Source organism: Cynocephalus volans, chromosome 14 (genome assembly GCF_027409185.1).
Source record: "Cynocephalus volans isolate mCynVol1 chromosome 14, mCynVol1.pri, whole genome shotgun sequence".
Taxonomy (NCBI): Eukaryota; Metazoa; Chordata; class Mammalia; order Dermoptera; family Cynocephalidae; genus Cynocephalus; species Cynocephalus volans.
Window position 1 is genome coordinate 87,282,179 of NC_084473.1, and position 22,633 is coordinate 87,304,811.

At 41.1% G+C, this 22,633-nt stretch overlaps 1 protein-coding gene across 2 annotated transcripts in view; it reads right to left on the reverse strand.

The window, feature by feature from the left end:
- Window positions 1–22,633, reverse strand: part of BCL2L11 (BCL2 like 11) — a 39,806-nt gene that overhangs the window by 12,763 nt on the left and 4,410 nt on the right. For both annotated transcript variants that reach the window (XM_063078469.1, XM_063078468.1), the window contains one exon: window positions 1,340–1,449. In XM_063078469.1, coding sequence (XP_062934539.1) covers window positions 1,340–1,449 — 110 coding nt within the window. The remainder of the gene's footprint in view (window positions 1–1,339; window positions 1,450–22,633) is intronic.

The following is a 22,633-nucleotide window of genomic DNA, read 5'->3' on the forward strand; positions in this document are numbered from 1 at the left end:
CACACGCATGCACACACACACCCCAAAGGAAGGTAGGAAGAGGATCTGATGTGTGTTTTCAGAAAGTCCCTGACTCCCTCATAGATTCTATACTGAAGAAATAAAAACTCCCTTATAATAGGAAAATGTCTCTATTATTTGTCTAAAAGAAGTTTGAAAGGCATTGTATAAGACAGGTAAATAAGAATGATTCAAGGCGATTAAGAGGTAATGTCCATTTACTTAGCAACAGCTAGCTAAAAACAAGACTAACATTTAGAGTGGGACAGCAACATCAGGGTGTCCTAAACACAACCACCCTCCAGAAAAGAGATACTAAAACAAATCTTTAAAAAGTACTTATATGAAACAATAATATTCAGAAAAAAATACAGCTAGAAGTGACAAAATAAGAATGAATGATATTAGTAATTGAACACTTTCTACAAAATAATGTGTCTTCCTTTTGGATAAATCCACAGAAATACCTTCGTATGAGGTGTTTGAAAAAAATGTGAACAAGACAAAATTATGTTCTAATGCACATTTGCTAGCATCCCCTTAGAGGGAGCTGCCACCATGCTCACAATGGTCCTAATTCCCAGAGTTAGAGCCCACACATTTTAAAATGTCCCCTGGGTGAGAAAGGTGTCCACATAGTCACATATATTGCCACCAGGCAAAACAAACAAAAAAATACACTACTTCTACAGGAAGAGGATATAGGCCCAAATTTTTTTAAAAATCAAGAACATACCTCAAAATTTAAATTTAGCAGCCAGCTTCTTAATTAAAGTTTTTACACCCCAAATTACAGGCTATCAATTAATGGCCTCCTAATACATTTCAATAAATAAATGTCTAAGGACGCAACAGTGGCTGAGAGGGTAATGGCCCTTGTTCTGATTTCGGTCACCCACAGATTGCAGGAGAGCTTGCAGATTAGTATTGGTACTGTGCCCTCTGAGTGATGATAATTTCAAAATTTCTTTAACTTTGACCCAAACTGCCTAAAGGGAATACAGCCACACCCTATATGGATTGAAAACTATGTTAATATTTAGGCGCGAACATTCCAAACCCTATAAATATTCCCTTTTTGAACACTGATTGATGTTTGAAAGTCTGTGCTCATAAAATTTGCCTCCTCGTACTGTGTTTTATTTAACCGCCACCACTTAAAGTCAGCCATGAAGCAAATGGAAAACAGGAAAGGAGAAGTAACGGCGGGTCCCACGTGGGCAATACCTTTCATTCCCAGAAGTAGCAAGTAGTGTTGTGGAGTCACTTTTCCTTTTTCTTTTAATGTGTTGGAAAGGGGTAGGGTGTGAGGAGAAAGGGGTAAAGAAGACATCATTACCCTCCTTGGATAATATGCATTAAACTCGTCTCCAATACGCCGCAACTCCTGCGCAATCCATATCTCCGGGCGCACATCTGCAGGTTCAGCCTGAGATTGCCGCATGGAAGCTGCACAGGAACAGAAAAAAGAAAAATCACATTGTGGTCCACGGATCACTGAGAAAGTTCCAAAGTTAAGTTTCTAAAAGCTAGCCCATCTCACCCACTCATGTTTCTGGAAGTTCCTTGACTTCGGGAATTACAATCATGTACTAATGATTACACTGGCAGGGTCTACTACATGACCTGATTAAAGAATAAAGGATATAGAGTGTAGTGTATTGAATTATGTCCCCCCAAAACTTCCTGAAGCTTGAATCACATCCCCTGAGTTTTATGTATTAGAAACTTAGCCCCCACTGTGACTGTTAAGAGGGTGGGAAATCCCATTATGGTAACTGAAAGGTGGAGCCTTGAAGAGGTGATTAGATTATAGGACAGTGCAGTAGTGAATGGATTAAAAATGGTGGTCAGTGGTGTGGTTCTGAGGGCTTTAAGAGAAGAGCAGAATCTGTCTCTCTCTCTCTCTCTCTCTTTCTGCTCTCTCTGCTTCCAACATCTTGCAACGTGAGACCCTTGGGTCACTGTCACCACCACCAGATGGACTTTGGACTTCTCAGCCTCAGAAACTGTAAGCAATTAATTCCATTTTCTTTATAAATCACCCAGTTCCATGTATTCTGTTATAAGCAACACAAATGGACTAATACACAGACTAATTTCCTTTTTCAAAACTGGAGATTCAGAATTGCCAGAATTAAAAACATCCCGGCCCATGCATGTACACTTCCATTTCCGGAAGCCACTCACAAAAAATGGTACATAAATACTGCCACAGAAATACACTTGAAACATATTAGAACATAATCAGTTAATCAGTAAAATAACCCTGTTGATCTTATTACAAGGTAAAAATTCCTAGGAAAATTTCAAACATCACCTAGGAATGGGAGATGAAATGGTTGTCTCATTCAAAGTAAAATAAGTTAAAACCTGAGAAACCTGAATGAGCTGGTTTACAAACAGCCAGTGTTCAGAAGTGCTACTGCAGTGCCAGATGAAAGCATAATTGCATGTTTTGTCTCAATATTAATGCAGCCAATAAAGACGGGTTCAAGTCTGCAAACACCACACGGGGAGAGGAAATGTTTTGGGTCTAAGAGCAAAGGCTTTTTTGAAAGGAGAAAAGAGAGGGAGGCTCGCCCTTTCATTAAGCTGTCACTAACACTCACACCCCGTACATTCATCCCTTTGCTAATGAAACCATTAAAGCCATGTGATAGCCAAAAATGAAGGAGAACAAAAATGTGAGCCATCAAAAGATCCCCTCATCCATCAGGAAGATAATATTCTTCACACACAAGGAAAAGAATTACCCTCAGAGGCAAACACTTCAGCAACATGTAGACAGGAAAAGGGATAAGACCAAGAATTCAACTGCTGCTCACATGCAACTCAGGTTAACTCGCTGTGAAAAGGGGCACCTCTACTGGCAATTAAACACGTGTTATGCTTTAACCACAGCAAAATATGCAAAAACCTACGATAATCAGATTTCACAATAACATGAACATAGCTTCCTGTTTTGTGTTTTTGTGAAAGGTGAGTAAAACTGATATTGATACATAGCTCTATAAAAGCACTTAAAAGAAGAGTTTTTGTCTATTCTGTTTAAAACTCCCGCCCCATTTCTATGTCCCCACCAAGTGAATTTAACAATGATGGCACAAAGACTGAGGGCCTGAGAGAGGCAGGGTGTCACACAAGCCCCGCGTATGGGTGCAGGGGGTGTACACGCAGATCCCCTCCAGAGTTAACTGTGCTCTGTGTGTAAGCCTGAGGGAACACCTGCTAAAGGAGGCTCTGGTGGAGAGCAAGAGGGCTGCTGAGAGGGAAACTTCTAGGATAAGTTAGGCATGGCCCCTGAATAAACATCCAATCATATAAAAAGTTATGTTGGCTGCACCTTTGTCACAAGAATATTTCTAATGGTAATCTGTAAAAGTCTACTAAACTTACATTTTAAATGACTAAACTGGCAGAAAACAAAATTTCAGGGTAGACATGATGCCAGGTGATGATGGCAGAACACCTTGTTTCCTCTTTCTGGGCTCACAGCTGTTTAAGGACCTACTCTATCACAGGTGCGCCATTGTCACACCTCTCTCCAAGTTCTTTCCCTGACATAGAAGCTTTGAAGCTCACCCTTCAAGGGAAGGAAGTCATTTTTCATTCTAGACCCTACTAAATAAGGACTTCATACAGTCTTCCTAAAGGCCCTGCAGGAGACGCACCTACCCATATACTGCAGTCACATGTCGCTTACCAACAGGGCACATGTTCTGAGAAATGCGTCATTAGGTGATTCATCATTGTGCAAACATATGAGTGTGCTTACACAAACCTAGATGGCATAGCCTACTACACACCTAGGCTATATGATATAGCCCGTTGCTCCTAGGCTACAAACCTGTACAGCATGTTACTGTACTGAATACTGTAAGAAACCATAACACAACGGTAAGTATCTATATATGTAAACAGAGAAAAGGTACAGTATTATAATCTCACGGGACCACCGTAGTATACATGGTCCATCACTGACCAAAACACAGTTACGTGGCGCAGGACCATACAGGTGAGTGTCCAGTGAGCAGGACACCACTTGGCCATTTACAGGCCTCCATCACCCACCTCTCCTGGGCTTCACAGCCCCACTCGTTCCTCCCTATATATGGCTGAAATAGAAAATTGCCTTCAACGCTGGAGTCTGAAATGAAGACAATGCCAATTAGCAAAAGAAAATCTGTGAAATATAGATCGCATGTTTTATAAAGTTGGTAGACTGGTAAAAATTTCTGGCCAAGTTAAACACTGTTTCATAAATCCAGATACTCACTAATTTACTCAACAAACATGAATGCCCATGTGCCAGATGTTGTCCTAGGAGGTGCTCTGCGTACAGTCACAAAGGAGGCCAAGCCCTGCTCCCACAGAGCTTACATTCTTGTGGATTAAATGCTTAATTCCAACTAACTGCTAAGTTTCTTCTGGACAAGGATACCTATAAATATACTTTATACTTCCTATATCACAAAACACAAATAACTCCTTCCATTAATTTCCCTCAATCTGTACATGAGGCCTACTCAATTTTATGTGACACCCTTTACTTCTGTCTGTGGTTTAGAAGGTTCTACTGGGCTCATGCTTGGGCTGGCATCAAAGGAGCCAGTTCTTGTCAGAGGTCAGCTTATCAAAACCTACACCTAGTGAACACATCCACCTAGCCAGCAGCAAAGAGGGAAATATGGAACCCTCCTTGGCCAAATTCAACTTGTTCATCTTAACAGATAAATGCACTGCTGTTTTTTGCAGAAGGAGATAAGGAGATAGCTTGTTTCTCCTATGGAAAAAAAAGTTCAGTAGCTGTTAGTGAGCTTAAATAAATACATAAGTATAAACATACCCACAAGGTCTGGCTGTGAGACACGATGAGGCTGCACTCTTACCAGTCCCTAAGTGATTCTGCTGCAAACAATTCATAGACCAGACCCTGAGAAATACTACCCCAAAGGTATGAAACCTTGGAGATGCCCTGGAGCCCTGATGTGTGTCTTCAGAGAACATTTAAGAGTTAGGACATTTGTATTAACCAAAGATAATGGTCTGGACCAGGCTCAGCATACACTGTAACTGGCAATAACTATGGATTAGTAAGCAAGCTATCACCTGTACTTAGGTGTAGTTTTAAAAAGTTATTACAGAAGTATACACTATAAATTACATTGTGCAAAGGAATCTGATCTGTCTGAGCTACTCTAACACAGCACCTATGGCTATTTGTTTTTTGAGAAGCAAATACTGTTCTTATTCCTTGAATCTATAAACCTAAAATTAATGGCCAATGTGCATCCTGTGAGAAGACCTAGCCATTATGTACAAAGTAGTATATGGTTATAAAGTAAGATTATATGACAAAAACTCTGTTTTGAATACTTTAAAAGGCTTCTTATTCCTAAATCTTAAAAGCGTAGTTTTAACTTGTGAATCCTGCGCATTATTCAACATAAATTTCAAAGATTATTCTCAAATGACGGGGAGCTCTTCCTCAACTTCACCACCAGTTTAACGCTAGTGATTGTTGTATTTGGTCTCACACCACATGAGAACCTACCAGAACAAATGATCAGCGTCTGGCTGACCAACTTAGAGCATCAGCCTGTCAGCCCCAGCATTAAGAGTTTTATTCCCTTTTGAATGAGTTTGCTTAATTCTGTCCCAGAGCACGAACCACCACAATGACAAAGGGACCCACGGGTATGGTCTTCCAAAGATGTGCCTGCAACCCACGGGGTTCGGGACCCGGAATGCTCAAAAAGCACGGTGCTCCACCCTCACCCCTGTAATCCTACTTGGGTACTCAACCCCATTCTAACATAGTCAACCTATCAATAAGATAAGGCACGCTGACGTTTCTAGTCTCTAAGAAAGATAAGTATCAAGCATAAGTATTTTATTTTGCTATCTGCAATGTGCCTGACAACCATAAATGTTGATACCTGGTCAATAAAACGGCTCTTTATTTCAAACAAAAGCTCTTATTACTAAGTAGGAAGAACACATTTTTAACCTAGAAGGCAATTTTATGTGAACGTAAAACATTATCCAAAGGGGAAATTCTGATGCTTCTGATGCAAACTTCTGATGGAAACTTTTACCCATAGAAAATGTAGTTTTAGCATTTAAGAAAGCACTTCACTCCATAAACCTGGCACCAAAACTTAAAAAAAAAAACAAAAAAACGAAAACCAGTGAAATATAAACTGTTCCTGCTCCAAAGCTTCAATCCTGAAAATACCAGACTGCGCCAGAGGGGACTTCCTAGCTCCATGTTTTCTTTCTTACTCATAACAAAAGCCACTAATGAAAACTTTTACAACAGAATGTGTCAGACACAGGCAGTTTTGTCAGAAGTGTAATATGTCAGCTGAATTTTCATCAAAACTCATAGAAATAACTTTTGAAGTCCAGAATTTACTGGTAATATTATTGCCTATGGAAAAATACCATGACATATAATTAATCCATTTTTCTTCACAGGTGGGGCTGAGGAGGGAAGGGAATTTTTAAAGGCCAAAAATCTTCAGGTACTCAAAGATGCATGTTACTTAATTAACAAACTGTTCTGGTTCAGCAACAGAACTCTTTTCCAACTTATAAGGTAATTTAAAAATCTCAAAAGCTCAGCAGTTGAAAAAATTAATACCGTGGTTAAGTGGTTGGTAGTGAAATCAGGCTGGGGTTTTCGGAAAGGACTTTCTGAAGCGTCACCAGCCGAGGCAGGAAAATAAAAAAACGAGATTGTCAATTCATAATGAGCTCAACATCAGTCACGCTAAACCTTCTGATTTCTCTTGAACATCCAAAATCTTCTACTCCAGTTTCAAATGGCAGGTGTTCAAAGGAACTGAAGTCACATTGTGACATTCATGGCCTCTTTCTAAACCCAGCAGTCCTTGCTCTATGACGGTGCTGTGAAGTGACATCTAATGACATGAGCTCGCATGCTGCGGGGAGGCAATGTCACACAGAGGCATCCAGACTACAACCGCAACCTGGGAACAGGGTTGGCGCAACCCTCACTTCCGTGGGGCAGCTACTGTTTTAGTTCCCACCTTCTCATTACTGGAGTTTCAAGTGCAGCACCAGAAACCAAGTTAAAATTCCTCCAAGTTAAAAAACCTCCCTATGAGCTGTCTTCAGATGTTGTTCAGCAACCCACAAAGACTTGGGTAGAATGAAGATCAGATTTTAAAGTAATCAACAGGGATTAAGCTCTGAATCAATATTCAACTGCAAACTGAGAAAGGATTTCTTGGTCCCCAAAGAGACATGGAATGTATGACTCTGAAGAAATGTGTTTATTTTAAACACATTTAGACACACTTGGTCAATAAGTGCACACGTCGTCCAGCACTTACGATGTGCCAGGGACTGCGAGGTCTGTCCTTCAGATATCTCAGAGATGTCCATCTTTATTCCCTGAGGAGACTCTGATTTAACCACCAGAGGCCAGGAAGGACCCTGTAAAGGACCACTTCCTTATGGACTCAAAAACCAGCTTTAAACCAATTCCAAAAGATACTCCAAAAACATTTAGAGGAGACAGTATCTCTGCAGGTGGCCACTTTGAAGTTCAACATTCATTTGAAGAAATAGAAATTCCAAGATGTTTATTCAACTCAATAGTCTCTTTACTTCAATATCTTCACAAATACCTTTCTCAATTCAGAGTTACCACAGCTTACAAGAGGAAGGATGCAACCAGCCAGCCTGCTAAGGTTTCCTTATGAAACCCACCTGAGTGATCGGGCCGTCTCCATCCCCAGTTGGCCATCAGGCAAAGGACAGCAGCTGCCAGTTCAGGAAGTTTTGCTGTAGTAAATGCCATCATAACCACCTGTTTGAAATCTTCCACTCTGATGAGTCTCAGTAAACACACACACACACACACACACACACACACGCACACACGCACACACGCACACACACACCCACACACCCACCTCCCTGGGTCTGCTTTTCACTTGCATCACTTTACTTTTTGATGGATCCTCTGCCAATTCCAGTGAGCCATTCATTGGATGAAAATGAAAGCTATCAGAAATAAAATACAAAATGATAAGATTTAGCACTGGTCCTCAAAGTTTCCTCAATCTGTTTTTCGCTGGTACACATTTGTGTCAAATCTGGGCAGTCACATGATTTCAAGACAGTGCTTTAAAAACCAGCTGCTGCTAGGATAAAATACCACCAATAATAAAGTTTATGAGATGAAGCTGGTGTTTTTATACTTAAGTCTTTCAATGTGTACTGCCCACTGCCTTTATGTGGCTGCAAGTCAGAAGGTCAAAGCAAGCTGCTTTCATCAATTTCCATTCTGACAATTTGGAAACTGCCAGTAAACCAAGGCTGTGAAGTTGGACAGATGTCTGGAAAGCAGCATTCATGAGGTTTTTCCCCTTTCACCATTATCTGTTTCTTATAACAAAGTACAAACCTAAAGGAATTAAGATAAATATGCTATGTTGTTTTACTCATTTCTTATCTCTCCTAAGCTGTCCCCATGTACATATTAACATATTTACTAGAAGCTGGGGACATGCTAAGAGCAAACCCGACCCCGAGTTGTGATGCCAAGTCCAAGAACATTCCTAACTACCTCAGTCACAGCAGAAGCCCAGCACCTCATGCCCAGTGGGAGACCTGGGCAAGAGCCCTCTGAGACAGGATTCCACCCTCCTGGCCTGTGTGCCCTCTTCCCAGGCAGGTGCACACTTCCCCAGGCACTGAGTGCTACCAAAGTTCTTCCTCATAGGAAACTGAAATGTTCCCTTCTAACCCAGAGTCCAGTCTTACTTCTGCCCCCCGAAGCTATACAAAGACAACTGATAATCTCTCTCCATCATCACCCCTCTTTTTAATCAGTGAAGTTGCCACCATGTGCCCCAAACCTGGTCCTGAACCAGTTCCTTCCACGTGCCTCCATGATGTGTCCTGGGAAGCCCCTCCAACAGCTGCCATCCTGGTCACCCCACATGTGCTCATGACATTGCTGCTCTGAACAGTAGGTGGTGGCATTCTGCACCCAGTCTGGCCGGGGCGGGAGATAGGACACTACACTTCCGTGCCTCGATTTCTCTGCACTGATGCTCATCCCACTAAGTTTCTAGGACTAATCCATCTCTACTTCTCTAGGGTTAGATTACTTATAGAGGACTGAGGAGATCTGACTGTGGCATCTTATTTTGAAAAACAAAAATAACCCCAAAACTAAGTAACTAAGTAAAGCTAAATGAAGACTAACCCTGAACTTGCTTTTTAGGACAATGATATAAACCCCATTTCCCTTCTACTGACAGTGTAAGCAATTTCTTATCCAGACCATTTATTTCACCATTTACTCCATCCAAACTATAAAAATAGAAGTGCCTTTTAGAAACCTTTTAAAAGTAAATATACATAACTCTATACACATTAATTCACTTAAGACAATTCCTTAGAAACAGTGATTAAAAATCTGAAGTTACAAGCTTTCAGTAACTGCAAGGTGTTTCTAGCCAAAATCAGATCAGTGGGGTGGGTGTGGGGGAATGAGACTTTAAACTGAAATATAAAAATTTCTGACTACAGAGTAAGTGTGGCTTCCTCTATGAAATTTAACACCGGCAGCAGGAAACAGGTGACAAACATCTTTTCTCCTAAATTCACATTAAGGTTTCAAACATTATTGTGTTTTCATCCCAATGCTAGTAAAGACCAAGACATGCATCAAAAACAAGAGCAGAAACAGAAGCCTAAAAAGCTACACCTTAAACAGTTTTTAAAACAAAATACAGAAAAAAGCCTATCAATTTTATTTGCACAGTTAAAGTTTATAATGGCTAGATACATAGTGAAGGAATAATTTAACACGGATATGTGGTTACCAGTAACACATGGCAAGGATGAGACATCAGGAAAGATTCCCGCTTAAAACAAATTCACAAGAGGCAGCTGCCTCTTTTTATCCCATTTTGTGTAAAAAGAAAAACAAACTTCTGTCCTCAATTCCAGACACTATTTTGCATAATCACAAATATGTGATCATCGCGTTTAGATATTTAGTGGTTTAAATATTTGTCCTTAAAACATGTCTATCCCAGCTGGGCCGTGTGACTCCTCCCCAGAAAACCAAAAAAGGTTGTGTGTCTTGAGTAAGCACATTACGCACATTTATGCTGTAAGCAGATGTCCCAGCACTAAGGGACACAGGCAAACACAAGCCTGGTGATTAAAAAAAAAAAAAAAAAAAAGTTATAAGAACTATATCCTCTTTAAAAATAGGAAAACTGAGAGGTTACAGCTGGCAGAGAATCTGCATGGTATAATGGAATGGCCAATCGAAAAGGCAGTTCGAGCCCAAATCTTTTCACTCACCACCCAGCCCGTGCTAAAGCACACACTGACCCTGTGTGCAGTGGGCAATCCCGGGAGAGGATCCAAAAGCCTAGTCTGTAAACCATAGAAATGGTACATAATCAACTCTGCCATGTGCCTCCATACAGATGACTTCTTTTGTAATAGAAAGAAAAGAACGGAAGTTAGAGTCACCATCAAGTACAAGTCCAAGTTTAAGATGTATGGAATTCTGTACTGAAAGACTGATCTGGTGGTTTTGAAGGTCTTTTATCTGTTCAGGGTCACACATTCTTCCTCCTCCTCCTCCTCCTCTCCACGCCCCTTACTCCAGCAAGGTGGATATGGCTGCTGGCCCAGCTCTGCTGCCTAATAAGTTTGCACACTAGGCGAAATGGCTTGGTTGTCCCTGTGATTAAGAACCCACCATGTAATACAGATTAAACTGGAGTTGTTTTAACTCGATGCAAGCTCACTTCCCTGTCCCCAAGCCCCTACAGTGCTCTGACCACTTCTGAATAGTCACAACACCCTCATATTTCAGGCGAGGATGAGGATGCTAGTCTCCAGCCAGAGTGAGGAACTTGCTCCAGGGCTGTAACATGTCAGCAGAAGGACCAAGACTGGCCAGGGTCATCTGTTGGAATTTTCCATTCCAATACTTCATACCATACTATCAGAAAGGAGGAATGGAGAGAACACAAAATTCGTTAGCACAGCAGATTGTCTATGCTAGGCTTTTACAGAGAAACGAGTTCTCAGTTTCAAATGAGCACACTGGTAAGATCCAGGTAAAAAAAAGAGAAGGAACTGCTGGGCCTCATACACTGCATTAAATATCATTTGGAATTTCTTTCAGTATTTTTGCATGCATACTATGTATCAAACCTTTTTCTTAAGTTAGTGAGTTGTTCTGACTTATTTAGCAGAATTGAGGCTCAAGTATAAGTACACTAAGGTTTAAATTCACATATACATTAACATCGTATTTATCTAGAATTCATATCTAGACTACTTTATGTTAAGAAATTTCTCAAGGGACCAAAACACTGACAAATCAACAAGAAAAGAAATCTTCTTTTAGTCCTTTCTCTAGAACACTTACTCTACAGAAAAGTAACTCACTCAACAAGTAAGACTGTCAGGCTTGGCTCACCTCACACACCTCACACCCACGCCTTCCTAAGAGAAAAGAAGATCCCTTCTGCTTAAGCTGGCTTCTTAAAAAAGTCTCAGATTACTCATTAAGTCTTCTATAAATTGCTTGTATTAAGATGTTTTAGGAACTGGAATGGGAAGCATGCTCTGGCCCAGAAATGTAGTGTATTTTTTGGGGGCGGGGGGGAGTACCAAGGCAATTCAGATAGTTGAGAGTCATCACATTGAACCTGTTTCAATTTGACGCACATACCCTATCTTATTGAAATGGTCGATTTTATTTCTATTTAAATTTTAGCTTCAAAACCATTTTCCCTCCTAAGGAAGGGTAGCAAAGCCCACACTAAACCACATGTTACCTACCATGCAGAGGCAAGGCCCCGGCAACAAGGACCCAAGTTCAAGCCCTGGCTCCAAGGACCCAAGTTCAAGCCCTGGCTCCAACACTACACATGACCTAGACCCATTTCCAAACCCTGAGTTTGGTTTCCTCACTCTGAAAATGACATAACATCTCTACTCCCAGCTGTGCAGACACAACCCGTGCAGTCCACTGACGAGCACCAACTACGATGGCAAGGATGTGAGCGAAAGGGAGACAGGCTCCCCTGTGGAAAGCCAGTGACAGCCGCGCCCCACTCCTGTCTCTTGTAGCAGCTCGTTCTCAGGCTCCTTCTCACCATCCCTGTCTGGGCAGAGCACACTCTACTCAAATCACATGCATCTGGTCCGGGGTAGAGAACAGAGAAAACAAAGGGAATTAGGGTTTCCCACGGGATCCTGGGGATACCAATTCATCTTACTCAAACACTTCATACCACGAAGGCCTTGCCTCTTATAAACTAGAGTTAAAGCCACGCACCAGGCAAATGCTGTTTGTGCTGACTATTGATGCTGGTCACTTCACAGCACGTGGGAAAAAAGTTCCCAAGGACAATGATCCACATCACTCACTCAGAAGTAAGTACCAACGTTTAAATTAACAATGGCTGATATTCCACGTTATTTTCTCACCAATGGATTTTAATTACTTCAGGAAAAAGAGGGAGCATGGTGTTCTAAAATTCTTGATTCCATTCAGGCAATGCACATTCCTAATGTCAAATAAAGGAGCCTTATTTTGAGAAAAAGTTACATAACTTTGGACTGCAAGAAAAAGTAGTTCAGTCTATGTTTCATGCCTCAAGACCATCTTTTCTCCAAACGCACATCTTGAACTGTAGTCACATTTCTCCCAAATCAAATGGGCCGTCTCCCACAGGTATCCCCAAGTCAGCCCTCATTCAGACAGAGCTGGGGTGGGGCGGCGGTTTCCAGATGTCTCTCCATGGTCCAAAGATTTGCCAATGAAGATTCTTCTCATGGTGATGTCCGGGTTCACTGGGAGGTTAGAGGTGATTCAGACCTCCCTTCCCCACCCCCACCAAGCCAGTTTCTAGAAAAGATTTTCTTCTTTTTGCTTGTTTGTTTGTTCTGGGACTCGGCATAAGAATTATAGCAGCATTTCCCTATGAGTTACCTAGACACCTGAAATGACAGCTCCCTTCCATGGACAGCAAGAGAGATCACTTCATCACGGTCACACTTAACCGACTGTGCAGCTGTGACAGCTCACTAAGGAGCAAGGAGAAATTACCAACCCAATTTCTACCAGATGCTTTCTGTCTATTTGCTTATTTAAAAACTCCCATGGCCCTTAGAGGGGAGCACTATGGTCTTCATTGATGAAGAAACTGAAGCTCAGACTACTAGACCCCCCAAATCCCTCAGTGGGCAGAGGAACAGCCAGGACCCCCCCCCCCCAGACCCTGGTCTGGGCCTGCAGGGGAGGGGCTGACAAGGCCCACAGTGCTGAATCCTTTCGGGATCCCACCCAGTGGAGGAGGTCGCTGACAAAACACTCACTTTGTTGAAGGAAAAATACCCCAGAAGAGCATGTTAGGGGACTAATTAATGTCCATCTGAAGTACATCCGGTGATGGGCCAAATGTGCCAGCAGCTTGACCTCACCTGGACAAAATCTTAGCAACACAAAGGGTGCCATGGTTCATGCTGAATCATACAAACCAGACATGCATACCAGTGACAGGCTGCTGGGTGCACCAAAAACAAAGACAAAAATTAAGAGAAAAATTTATAATATTATGTATTAGATTTGCTCTAATTATAAATGCTAGTCAAGACAACTTTGCAAAAAACATAAAGGTACATAGAAAAGACCACCTATATCCTGAACATAACAATCTCCACTATTAACAGTTGGATGTATTCTCCTCTTCATTTTGTTATGTCTATGAACTTCTTTAACAGCAAACTAGGATATCATCAACAACTGTGTAACCTTTTTAACTTAACATTATGCCAGGAGCATTTCCTCCAGCCATTATTCTTTTCAACACCATGAAGAAGACAGCATCACAGTCTGTCAAAAGATACATAATAATTTAGAGATTGTCCCATACCACTAGGACTGTTGATAGTCTGGGGCCAGCATAAATAATGCTGTGATGAACCCCCTTGTGTATACATTTCTGCTAGCATTTTCTGCAAAAGAAGGGAATGTCAGGTCCCCTTCTCTGAGCCTGCATCAGGGTTGGAGAGCATGTGGGTGGCATGGAGCTTACAGCCCAGTGCATAGCACAGCACAGGGCCGAGTACGTGAGGTCTCAAAGCATAGACATTTGGCTAATGTTCAGTGTGATGGGACTTGCACATAGAAGGGAAGCAGTGTTAGGTCAAAGGCCTCAGCACAGGTCCCAGCCACTGACCAAGCAGAAGAACCAGAGGACAGTGACCAGAAGGTGGACAAGGCTAGAAATCTCATCACATGAGGAATATGTCAAGTGACTGAGGCTGACCCAACAAAGAAAGAAGGAAGATAACTTAATTCTGGTGTGGGAGGTGGAGACAGAGGCAGAGAGAGGTGGTGGTCTGTGGGGAGTCCTGTCCCAGCACAGGCTGGATGACCACAGACCTGGGGTGTGAGGGGACTTGGGCACTGGGCAAGTGCTCCAAGTTAATGGTTTAAAGTGTGCCAAGCAGCAAGGTGTCACACTCACCTGGCAAATACCACCACCACCAACACCCTACACATAAAACAAATCAACGGATGATTAATCGTTTTCCTGCCTTATATTCCAATCATATAGAAGTGTAGAACTTATGATTTTCTTTAATAAGAAGTTCCCTTAAGGCATGTAAAATGAGACTTGAGTTACCCTTCTGTTTTTAGGAAGGGTGTTTGAAAGTGACACAGAGTACACCCTATGGGCATGCCACCAGGGTCACACACAGCAGAGTTACAACAAGAGAGATTACAGTTATTATCTGAAAAAAGTGGCCTGGATTAAGGTTAACTTTTCTTCTGACATAAAAGTCTATTATCCTGTAGAGCGAGTAAAAATAAAGGATAAATGTGACTTCTAAAATTCTGAGTAGTGTTTTGCAGCCAGAACCTGTCAACACTGCTATGGTCTGAATGTCTGTGTCCCCCCCCCCCCCCCCCCCCCGATTTCATATGCTGAATCCTACCCCCCAGGTAGGAGGTGGAGGCCTTTGGAATGGGATTAGTGCCCTTAATAGAAGAGATTCCGGAGACATTGTCCCCGTTCCACCACCTGAGGACACAACGGTAAGGCACTGTCTATGAACCAGGAAGCGGACCTTCACCAGACACCAAATCTACCTTCATCTTAGACTTCTCAGTCACCAGAACTGTAAGAAGCAAGTTTCTGTTGTTCACAAGCCACCCAGCCCAGAGACTAAGACAAATACCAATCACAAATATTTAGTTAAAGGAAGATAAAGAGAAAGAGTTCTATTCTAGTTCCCCTAAAGTGGAGGAGACCCACCCCCCCAGCTCCTCCCTCTTGCAATTAAAGCGTCTGGACATAACACAACAAGCAAGCACAGGAGAACTGAAGGGGGATAGAGGGGCTGCTGAGGCCCTCAGGACTCGAGGAATGACGTGGCAGTAAGTGTTCTCTGGTGTCCTCATGCCCTTCCCTACAGTCCAGACAGGGAGCTGCAGAAGCCTCCTCATGGGAATCTCCAGCAGTCATAGAGAGAAAAAGCTCCAAGGAAAGCCTGTTCTCCCTCACCAAGGCACTGGGTAAAGGGTGACCTAAAAGTAGAAAACCTTTTTGGCAATACCTGCCCTACTCTAGCCAAACAGCAACGCTAAAACACCACAACACTCCACCCGGCAGGTTCAGAGTGACCGAGTGGGAGCCGATCTTCCAGCCCATCCCCAGCCCAGCAGAAGCAGGAGGAACTCTGACTCCACCACCAGATGGTATCAGCGGGCTGACCTCCCAGCCCCTGCCTGGCACTCTGACACAGACACACAGAGGTGATCCTATTGCTCTGCCAAAGGAGTGTTGGTGGGACTGCACAGGCAGCTATATTCCATCCCCTGGCCAGTGGAAGCAATCGAAGCTCTGATGCCTGTTTTCAGGGTGGCAGCAAGCCAAGCCCCCACCCCCACTAAGCAGCAAGGAGGGTGTGCGAAGTGGGTCCTGCTGATACTATACACACCTACTGAATAAGGCAATGCAAAACAAGGCTCCTGGGCCCACAGATGCCTCCTGTCCCAGCCTTGGGTGTCAGAGGGCACCCAGTGGGAAATGAGCCTCCACCCCCATCAGGTGATAAGGAGATCAAAGTAGAACATTCCCCCCCATCCAGCATCAATGAGGAAGAACCAGGTGGCGGTAGGTGGGGCTACATGGCATGTCATGATCCCCTCCCCTGGTGTAAATGGGGTGCTGAGAGAAACTGAGTTTCTGCCTCCACCCTGCAGAAACAAGGAGGTGTGAGGCAGCCCTTCACTGTTTCCCTTCTCCCAGGTGTTGGCAGTGGCCATGGGCAGCTGAGCTCACACCCCCAATCAGACTCAATGAAGCAGTGCCCCACTTCTGCTGAAAAAGTAGCAAGGCTGAGGAGGGATCTGAGCACCCCCCTCACCTAGCAGAAGCAGCCAGAAATCTCAGGACTGAAAAATACAATTAAACATAATTAAAAACTCACCGGATGGGCTCAATAACAGAGTGAAAATAAGAAGACTCAGTGAACATGAGGCCAGATCAATGGAATTTATTCAATCCTAACAGAGAGAAAATAGACTGGAAACAAACAGTCTCAGGGACCTGTAGTACTAACGACAGTACTAACATTTTTTTCTGAGAGAGAGAGAGAAAGGGAGTGGAAAAGTATCAAACACATAATGGATGACAACTTCCCAAACTTGGCACAAAGCATAAAACTACAGATTCAAGAAGATGAGTGAACCCCCAAAAGGATAAACTCAAAGAGATCCATGACAAGATACATCATAATTAAACTTCTGAAACCTAAAAGACAAAAAATCTTGAAAGCAGCCAGGCAGAAATGACACATAACTGATAGGAGAATACCAACTTGAATGACAGCAGATTTCTCATCTAAGACCACGGAGGCCAGAAGGAAGTGGCATGTTTTTCACATACTGAAAGAAAACTGTCAGCTGTGAATTGTACCGCTAGTGAAAATATCTTTTTGAAAAGAACTAAGAGGATTTGTTGCTAGCAGACCTATCATTAAGGAATGACCTAAAGAAGTTCTCTACACAGAAAGGAAATGATAACAGAAGAAGGCTAAGAACTTCAGAAAGGAAAAACACTGGAATGAGGAAAAATAGGAATAAATATAATAAACTAGCCTACTTCTCACAAGTTTCTTAAATCACATCTGATGATCGAAACACCAACTCATACAGTGTTCAATATACACAAAGAAAATACTTAAGACAATTATATGTTAAAAATGGGGCAGCTTAAGGGACCTAAAATGGATGGAGGTTTCTACACTGCAGCTGAAGACAAAAAGTGATAATACCATTGACACTGATAGATTTATAAAATGTTTCATATGCATACTGTAATACCTAGAACAACTAAGAAAACTATACAACACAATATATTAAAAAAACACTATAAAGAAATCAAGACAAAATTGTAAGAAGTGTTCAAATAACTCACAGTAAGTTTAAAAAAAACAGAGAAATGAGAAACAGGAAACAGAAAACAAATAATACAATGGCAGATTAAGTAATTATCTTAAATAGAAATAGTCTAAATACACCACTTTTTTAAAAGACAGATTTGGCAGAGTATAGACAACAATTTTATCTACATATATGCTATACACAAAAAATTTACTTCAAATACAACATGTAGGATGCCCTGAAAGATATACCATATAAACATTAATACATGAATTTTTTTTTTAAAAAAGCAGAAATGGCTATATTAACACAAAGTAGACTTTACAGCAACAATAAAAGAATGATCCCAACAGAAAGACAACAATTCTAAATCTATAAATTCCAAACAACAGCACCTTAAAATACATAAAGCAATATCTGATAGAGCTGAAAGGAAAAACAGACAAATACACCATTCGCTGGGGATTTCAACACCACTCAGCAAATTTAATCCAGCACTGTATAAAAATAATTACACACCCAGCCCAAATAAGAGTTATTCCAAGCATACGAGGTAGATTTAACATTACAAAACAATGCCATGCACCATAATCAAAAGGCTAACATAAGTAAAATCATACGATCTTATCAACTCATACGGACTAAACATCTTACAAAATCTCACAACCTTTTCTATTCATGATAAAAAGCTCTCAGCATTCTAGGAATAAAGGTAAAACTTCCTCATCTTTTTAAATAACATCTATAAAATACCTACAGTTAACATCATATTTAATGATTAAGGAAAAACACTTCCCCCCTAAGACTGGAAACAAGGCAAGGTTTGCCCTCACCACTCCTATTCAACATCAGTACTAGAAGTTCTAGCCAGTGCAATACAGTAAGAAAAAGAAATAAAATGCACACAGATCAGAAAGGAAGAAATAAAACTGTCACTATTTGCAGATTACATGACTGTCTATATAGGTCTCTCAAGAAATCTGCAAAAAAACTCCCAGAATCAAGGAGTTCAGTAAGGCTACAGGATAGAGATCACACAAAAGTCAATTGCATTTCTACACACTGAAAGTGAACACATGGAAACTGAAAGTAAAAACACAATACCATTAATACTCTTGAGTGCCAGCTGTGCCAGGGCCCCTCCAGAACCTGCAAACAACCCAATGTCCTTCAGCAGGTAAATGGTTTAACAAAATGTGGTGCATCCATACTACGAACTATTACTCAGCAATAAACAAGAAAGTACCAATCGATACACACAACATTTTGAATGTATCTCAAGGGTAATAGGCTGACTGAAAAAAGTCAGTGTCAAAAGGTTAAATGTAGTATGATTCTTCAAATGATGAAAGTACAGGTATGCAGATCAGATTAGTGGTTGTCAGGGGCTAGGGAGGGAGAGGGAGATGGCTGTGGCTATAAAAGGATATAGTGTGAAATTCCTGTGATGGAGCTATTCTGTATATTGACTGTGGTGCTGGTCACACCAATCTACACATTTGATAAAATTGAACAGAAATAAGTACATACTCACTGACACACAAAACGGAGCACATGTGAACCTGATGAAATCTGAATAAGGATTCTATCAATGTCATTTGCTGGTTGAGACAGTGTACTACGGTTATGCAAGATGTTACCATTGCTGGAAATTGGATAAAGGCTATATAGGATCTCTTTGTATTATTTCTCACAAATGCATGTGAATGTATACTTATCTGAAAATAAAAAAGTTTAAAAAAGAAGCTGTAAAATTTAAAACTGGGCAACTATCAACTAATTTTGTTTGGCACTTGTAAAGAACAGTATCTTTCTCTTTTGTCGCTTTCTATCCCTACTCAGGATCTGCAAAAGATCCTTGTCTCTGTTGGTGTCCAAACAAATCACCCTGAGGCCTGAGGGCCAGAGCAGAGTCCCTGGGCAAAGAAGACACTATTGCGAGGCTCCAGGTAGCCATAAGGTACTGAGGAACCAAGCCACTCCACCTGCCACTTTTTGAAGCCCAGATACACTACGGAATTTAAGGAGGTAAAACAAAATAGCATGTTTGCATGGAGAGCACAGCTATTTATAAAGTTCATTTAATCTTTAAGATTCTCACAAGATTAGACTTTTACTTTTACTCTCCTAAGTCAACAACAACAACCCAAAGAGTAAGTTGCACGGAAATGATGTGCCCAGTGGGAAGAATAAGATTTGCTTGCTAAAGTACCACTGCACGTCAGTTCCTCCATCTGCAAGGCAATCCCATCCAGCTGAAACAGAACACCAGACACAGATCTAAGTTTACATTTTTCAAGAAGCCACACTTAAAAACAAACCCAACGAGGTATCAGTTCACATCCATTAAAATGCCTATCAAAAAAAACCAACAAAACACACACACACACACACACACACACACACACACCCACCCCCCCCCCCCAACAAATAACCCCAGAAAATAACAAGTGTTGGTAAGGATGTGGAGAAACGGGAACCTTTGTGCACTGCTGGTAGGAATATGATGCAGCCTCTACAGAAGACAGTATGGTGGTTCATCAAAAAAGGTAAAAACAGAATTACCATGTGATGTAGCAATCTCACTTGGGTTTATCTAAAAGAATCTAAAAGAATTCAAGGCAGGATCCTGAAAAAATATTTGCACACCCATGTTCACAGCAGCACCACTCACAATAGTCAAAAGGCGGAAGCAAACCAAGTGTCCACTGATGGATGAATAGAATATGGTACGTGTATATACTGGAATATGATTCAGCCTTAAAAAGGAAGGAAATTCTGACATATGCTACAGCATCGATGAACCTTGAGGATATTATGCCAAGTGAAATAAACCAGCCGCAGAAGGACAACTACTATATGATTCCACTCATACAAGGTACCTAAAGTAGTCAAAATTACAGACAAAAAGTCGAATGGTGGCTGCCAGGGGATGGGGGAGGGGAAAATTAGGAGTTGTTCAATGGGTACAGAGTTTCAGTTTTAGAAGACGAAAAAGCTCTGGATTGGCTGCACAACAATGTGAATGTACTTAAGGCTACTGAACTGTACAATTAGAAATAAATGGTTAGGATTTTGTGTCATGTGGCTTTTTACAAAAATAAAAAAATGTATATTTAATCCATATATTCAAAATATTACCATTTCAATATGTAACCTATATGAAAATGATTGAGATGTTTTCTATTCTTTTTTATGTGCTAAGTCTTCAAAATCCAGTGTGTGTTGACACTGACAGGACATCTCAATTCGGACCAGTCCCAGTCAAGTGCTCAATACGCATGTGACTACTATACTGGACAGTCAGTGCTGAGCTAGAGATCTTACTTGTCACCTTTACATGACAAACCTTATAGCTGGATCCAGGCAATTAAAAATATTTGAGGGGGGAGGACAGGGGACAGGGTCTTTTCTTGCTACCTGTCTTTTCTGAAATCTTATTTGTTCTTGGGTAAAAGCTGTTCCACAGAAAGGCTAACAGGTGGAGCTTGGGACTTCCAATGTCTCCTGAGCTTCTTGTGGGACACTCACTAGGATCTGTAGAATATTGTGCCTCCCAAAGGGAGCTTACAATACAAAGGTAAAGTCAGACATCAGCTACAAGAGGAGTACCCCAAGAGAGGTGCAAAGAAAAATGCAATTAACTTCCACCCATGAATTCTGACGTGCAAGGGAACAAGCAGAAAGTTGAGATATTTCCAGTTACACTGACTAGACTTCACAGCAAGAATTTGCACAGGATTTAATACACAATTTGCACTAAAAACACATATGGCATAAAAACACTCACCCAGAAAGCACATGCAGTAAACCAACACATGTGGGTGGTTTTAGTTAAAATCATCAGTTATTCACTGATTAAGACATCATTTGTCAGGTTAATCCTCCAAGAATGTAAGGAGACTAAAATTGAGAAAAAGTGTAAACACTGTATCTCTCTCTCCACAGATAAATAATATTTTTCCAACATGTCTTCAGAAAAATCAAACATGGAGGAAAAAAAGAATTTCTAGTACAAATACCTAACTGCTCTGCATCCCAGATAAGAATTTACTTTCTCATTAGAACAAAGAGACACAAGACAAAACTTCAAGACATGCTGCTCTCTACCCCAAGTGGCTGAACAGAAAACTATTTTGTGGCTGAAGGAGCCCCTGGCTAAGGAGAATCTCTTTATAACCTCACATTTGTGTTCCACTGGTTCAAACCAATCATAAACACTTCTTTGTGAAAATATATTTTGCAATAAGTTATAAAAAACTTCAATAAAGATCTTAACAGATACGGTTGAGTAAAGAGTACTAAACAAGTCCAAAAAGATAAGAGAACCACGTATCGACTCAGCCTGTTTCAGTGGTCTTCAGGCACAGGGCTTAGATTGTGAGAAGGGCCAGGGGAAAAACGTTACAACGACACAAATTGTCAATTTTATTCTTCAATTTAATAAACACACATCCAGCTAAGTCCTCTCCTCCCACCCCAACTTATTCTTTCCCAAAACAAATCTCCCAAGCACTTAATACTGAAAACTTACCCTGGTACATTAATTTCAGACAAACTCCTCATAACTTATCATGTAATCCTATGCATTAAACTCTAAGTTATCACACCAATCTACCAGAATGTAGTTAATACTATAAAATTACATCTCAAGATCCACTGCTTTACTTCACAGGCATAACCATTAACATTGCTTAATAATTTAGATTTTGATCTTTAAAGCTCTGTACTTGTCATCTCAAGTAACAATGCTTACCTTATAATTAGCTTGCTAGATAGTATCTCTCACCAAAAAAAGCATTCATGCCTGTCTTTACATTAAAAAGTACACTCACTCACCAATCCTAGTTAACAGGGAAGAAGAAACTATTTCCATACAGTAAACTACCACCTGCAGAAACTGATGCTTAGGTCTACAGTGAGTAACTGTAATAGTTTCCAGAAGGTCCTTAAAATATACAGATTTTTAAACACGCACACCATAAAACCCTGGGAAGTCATTTGATAAGCGAGAATACCACAGATTCATATGTATGCGGGAGCATTTTCATGAGGAGAATAAGTTATAAGCCGAAGAACTTCTAAGACTTAAATGAGTTCAGGAGAAGTAGTAATGGCAATAACCAAATTAACAGCAATGAAATTTCTAGC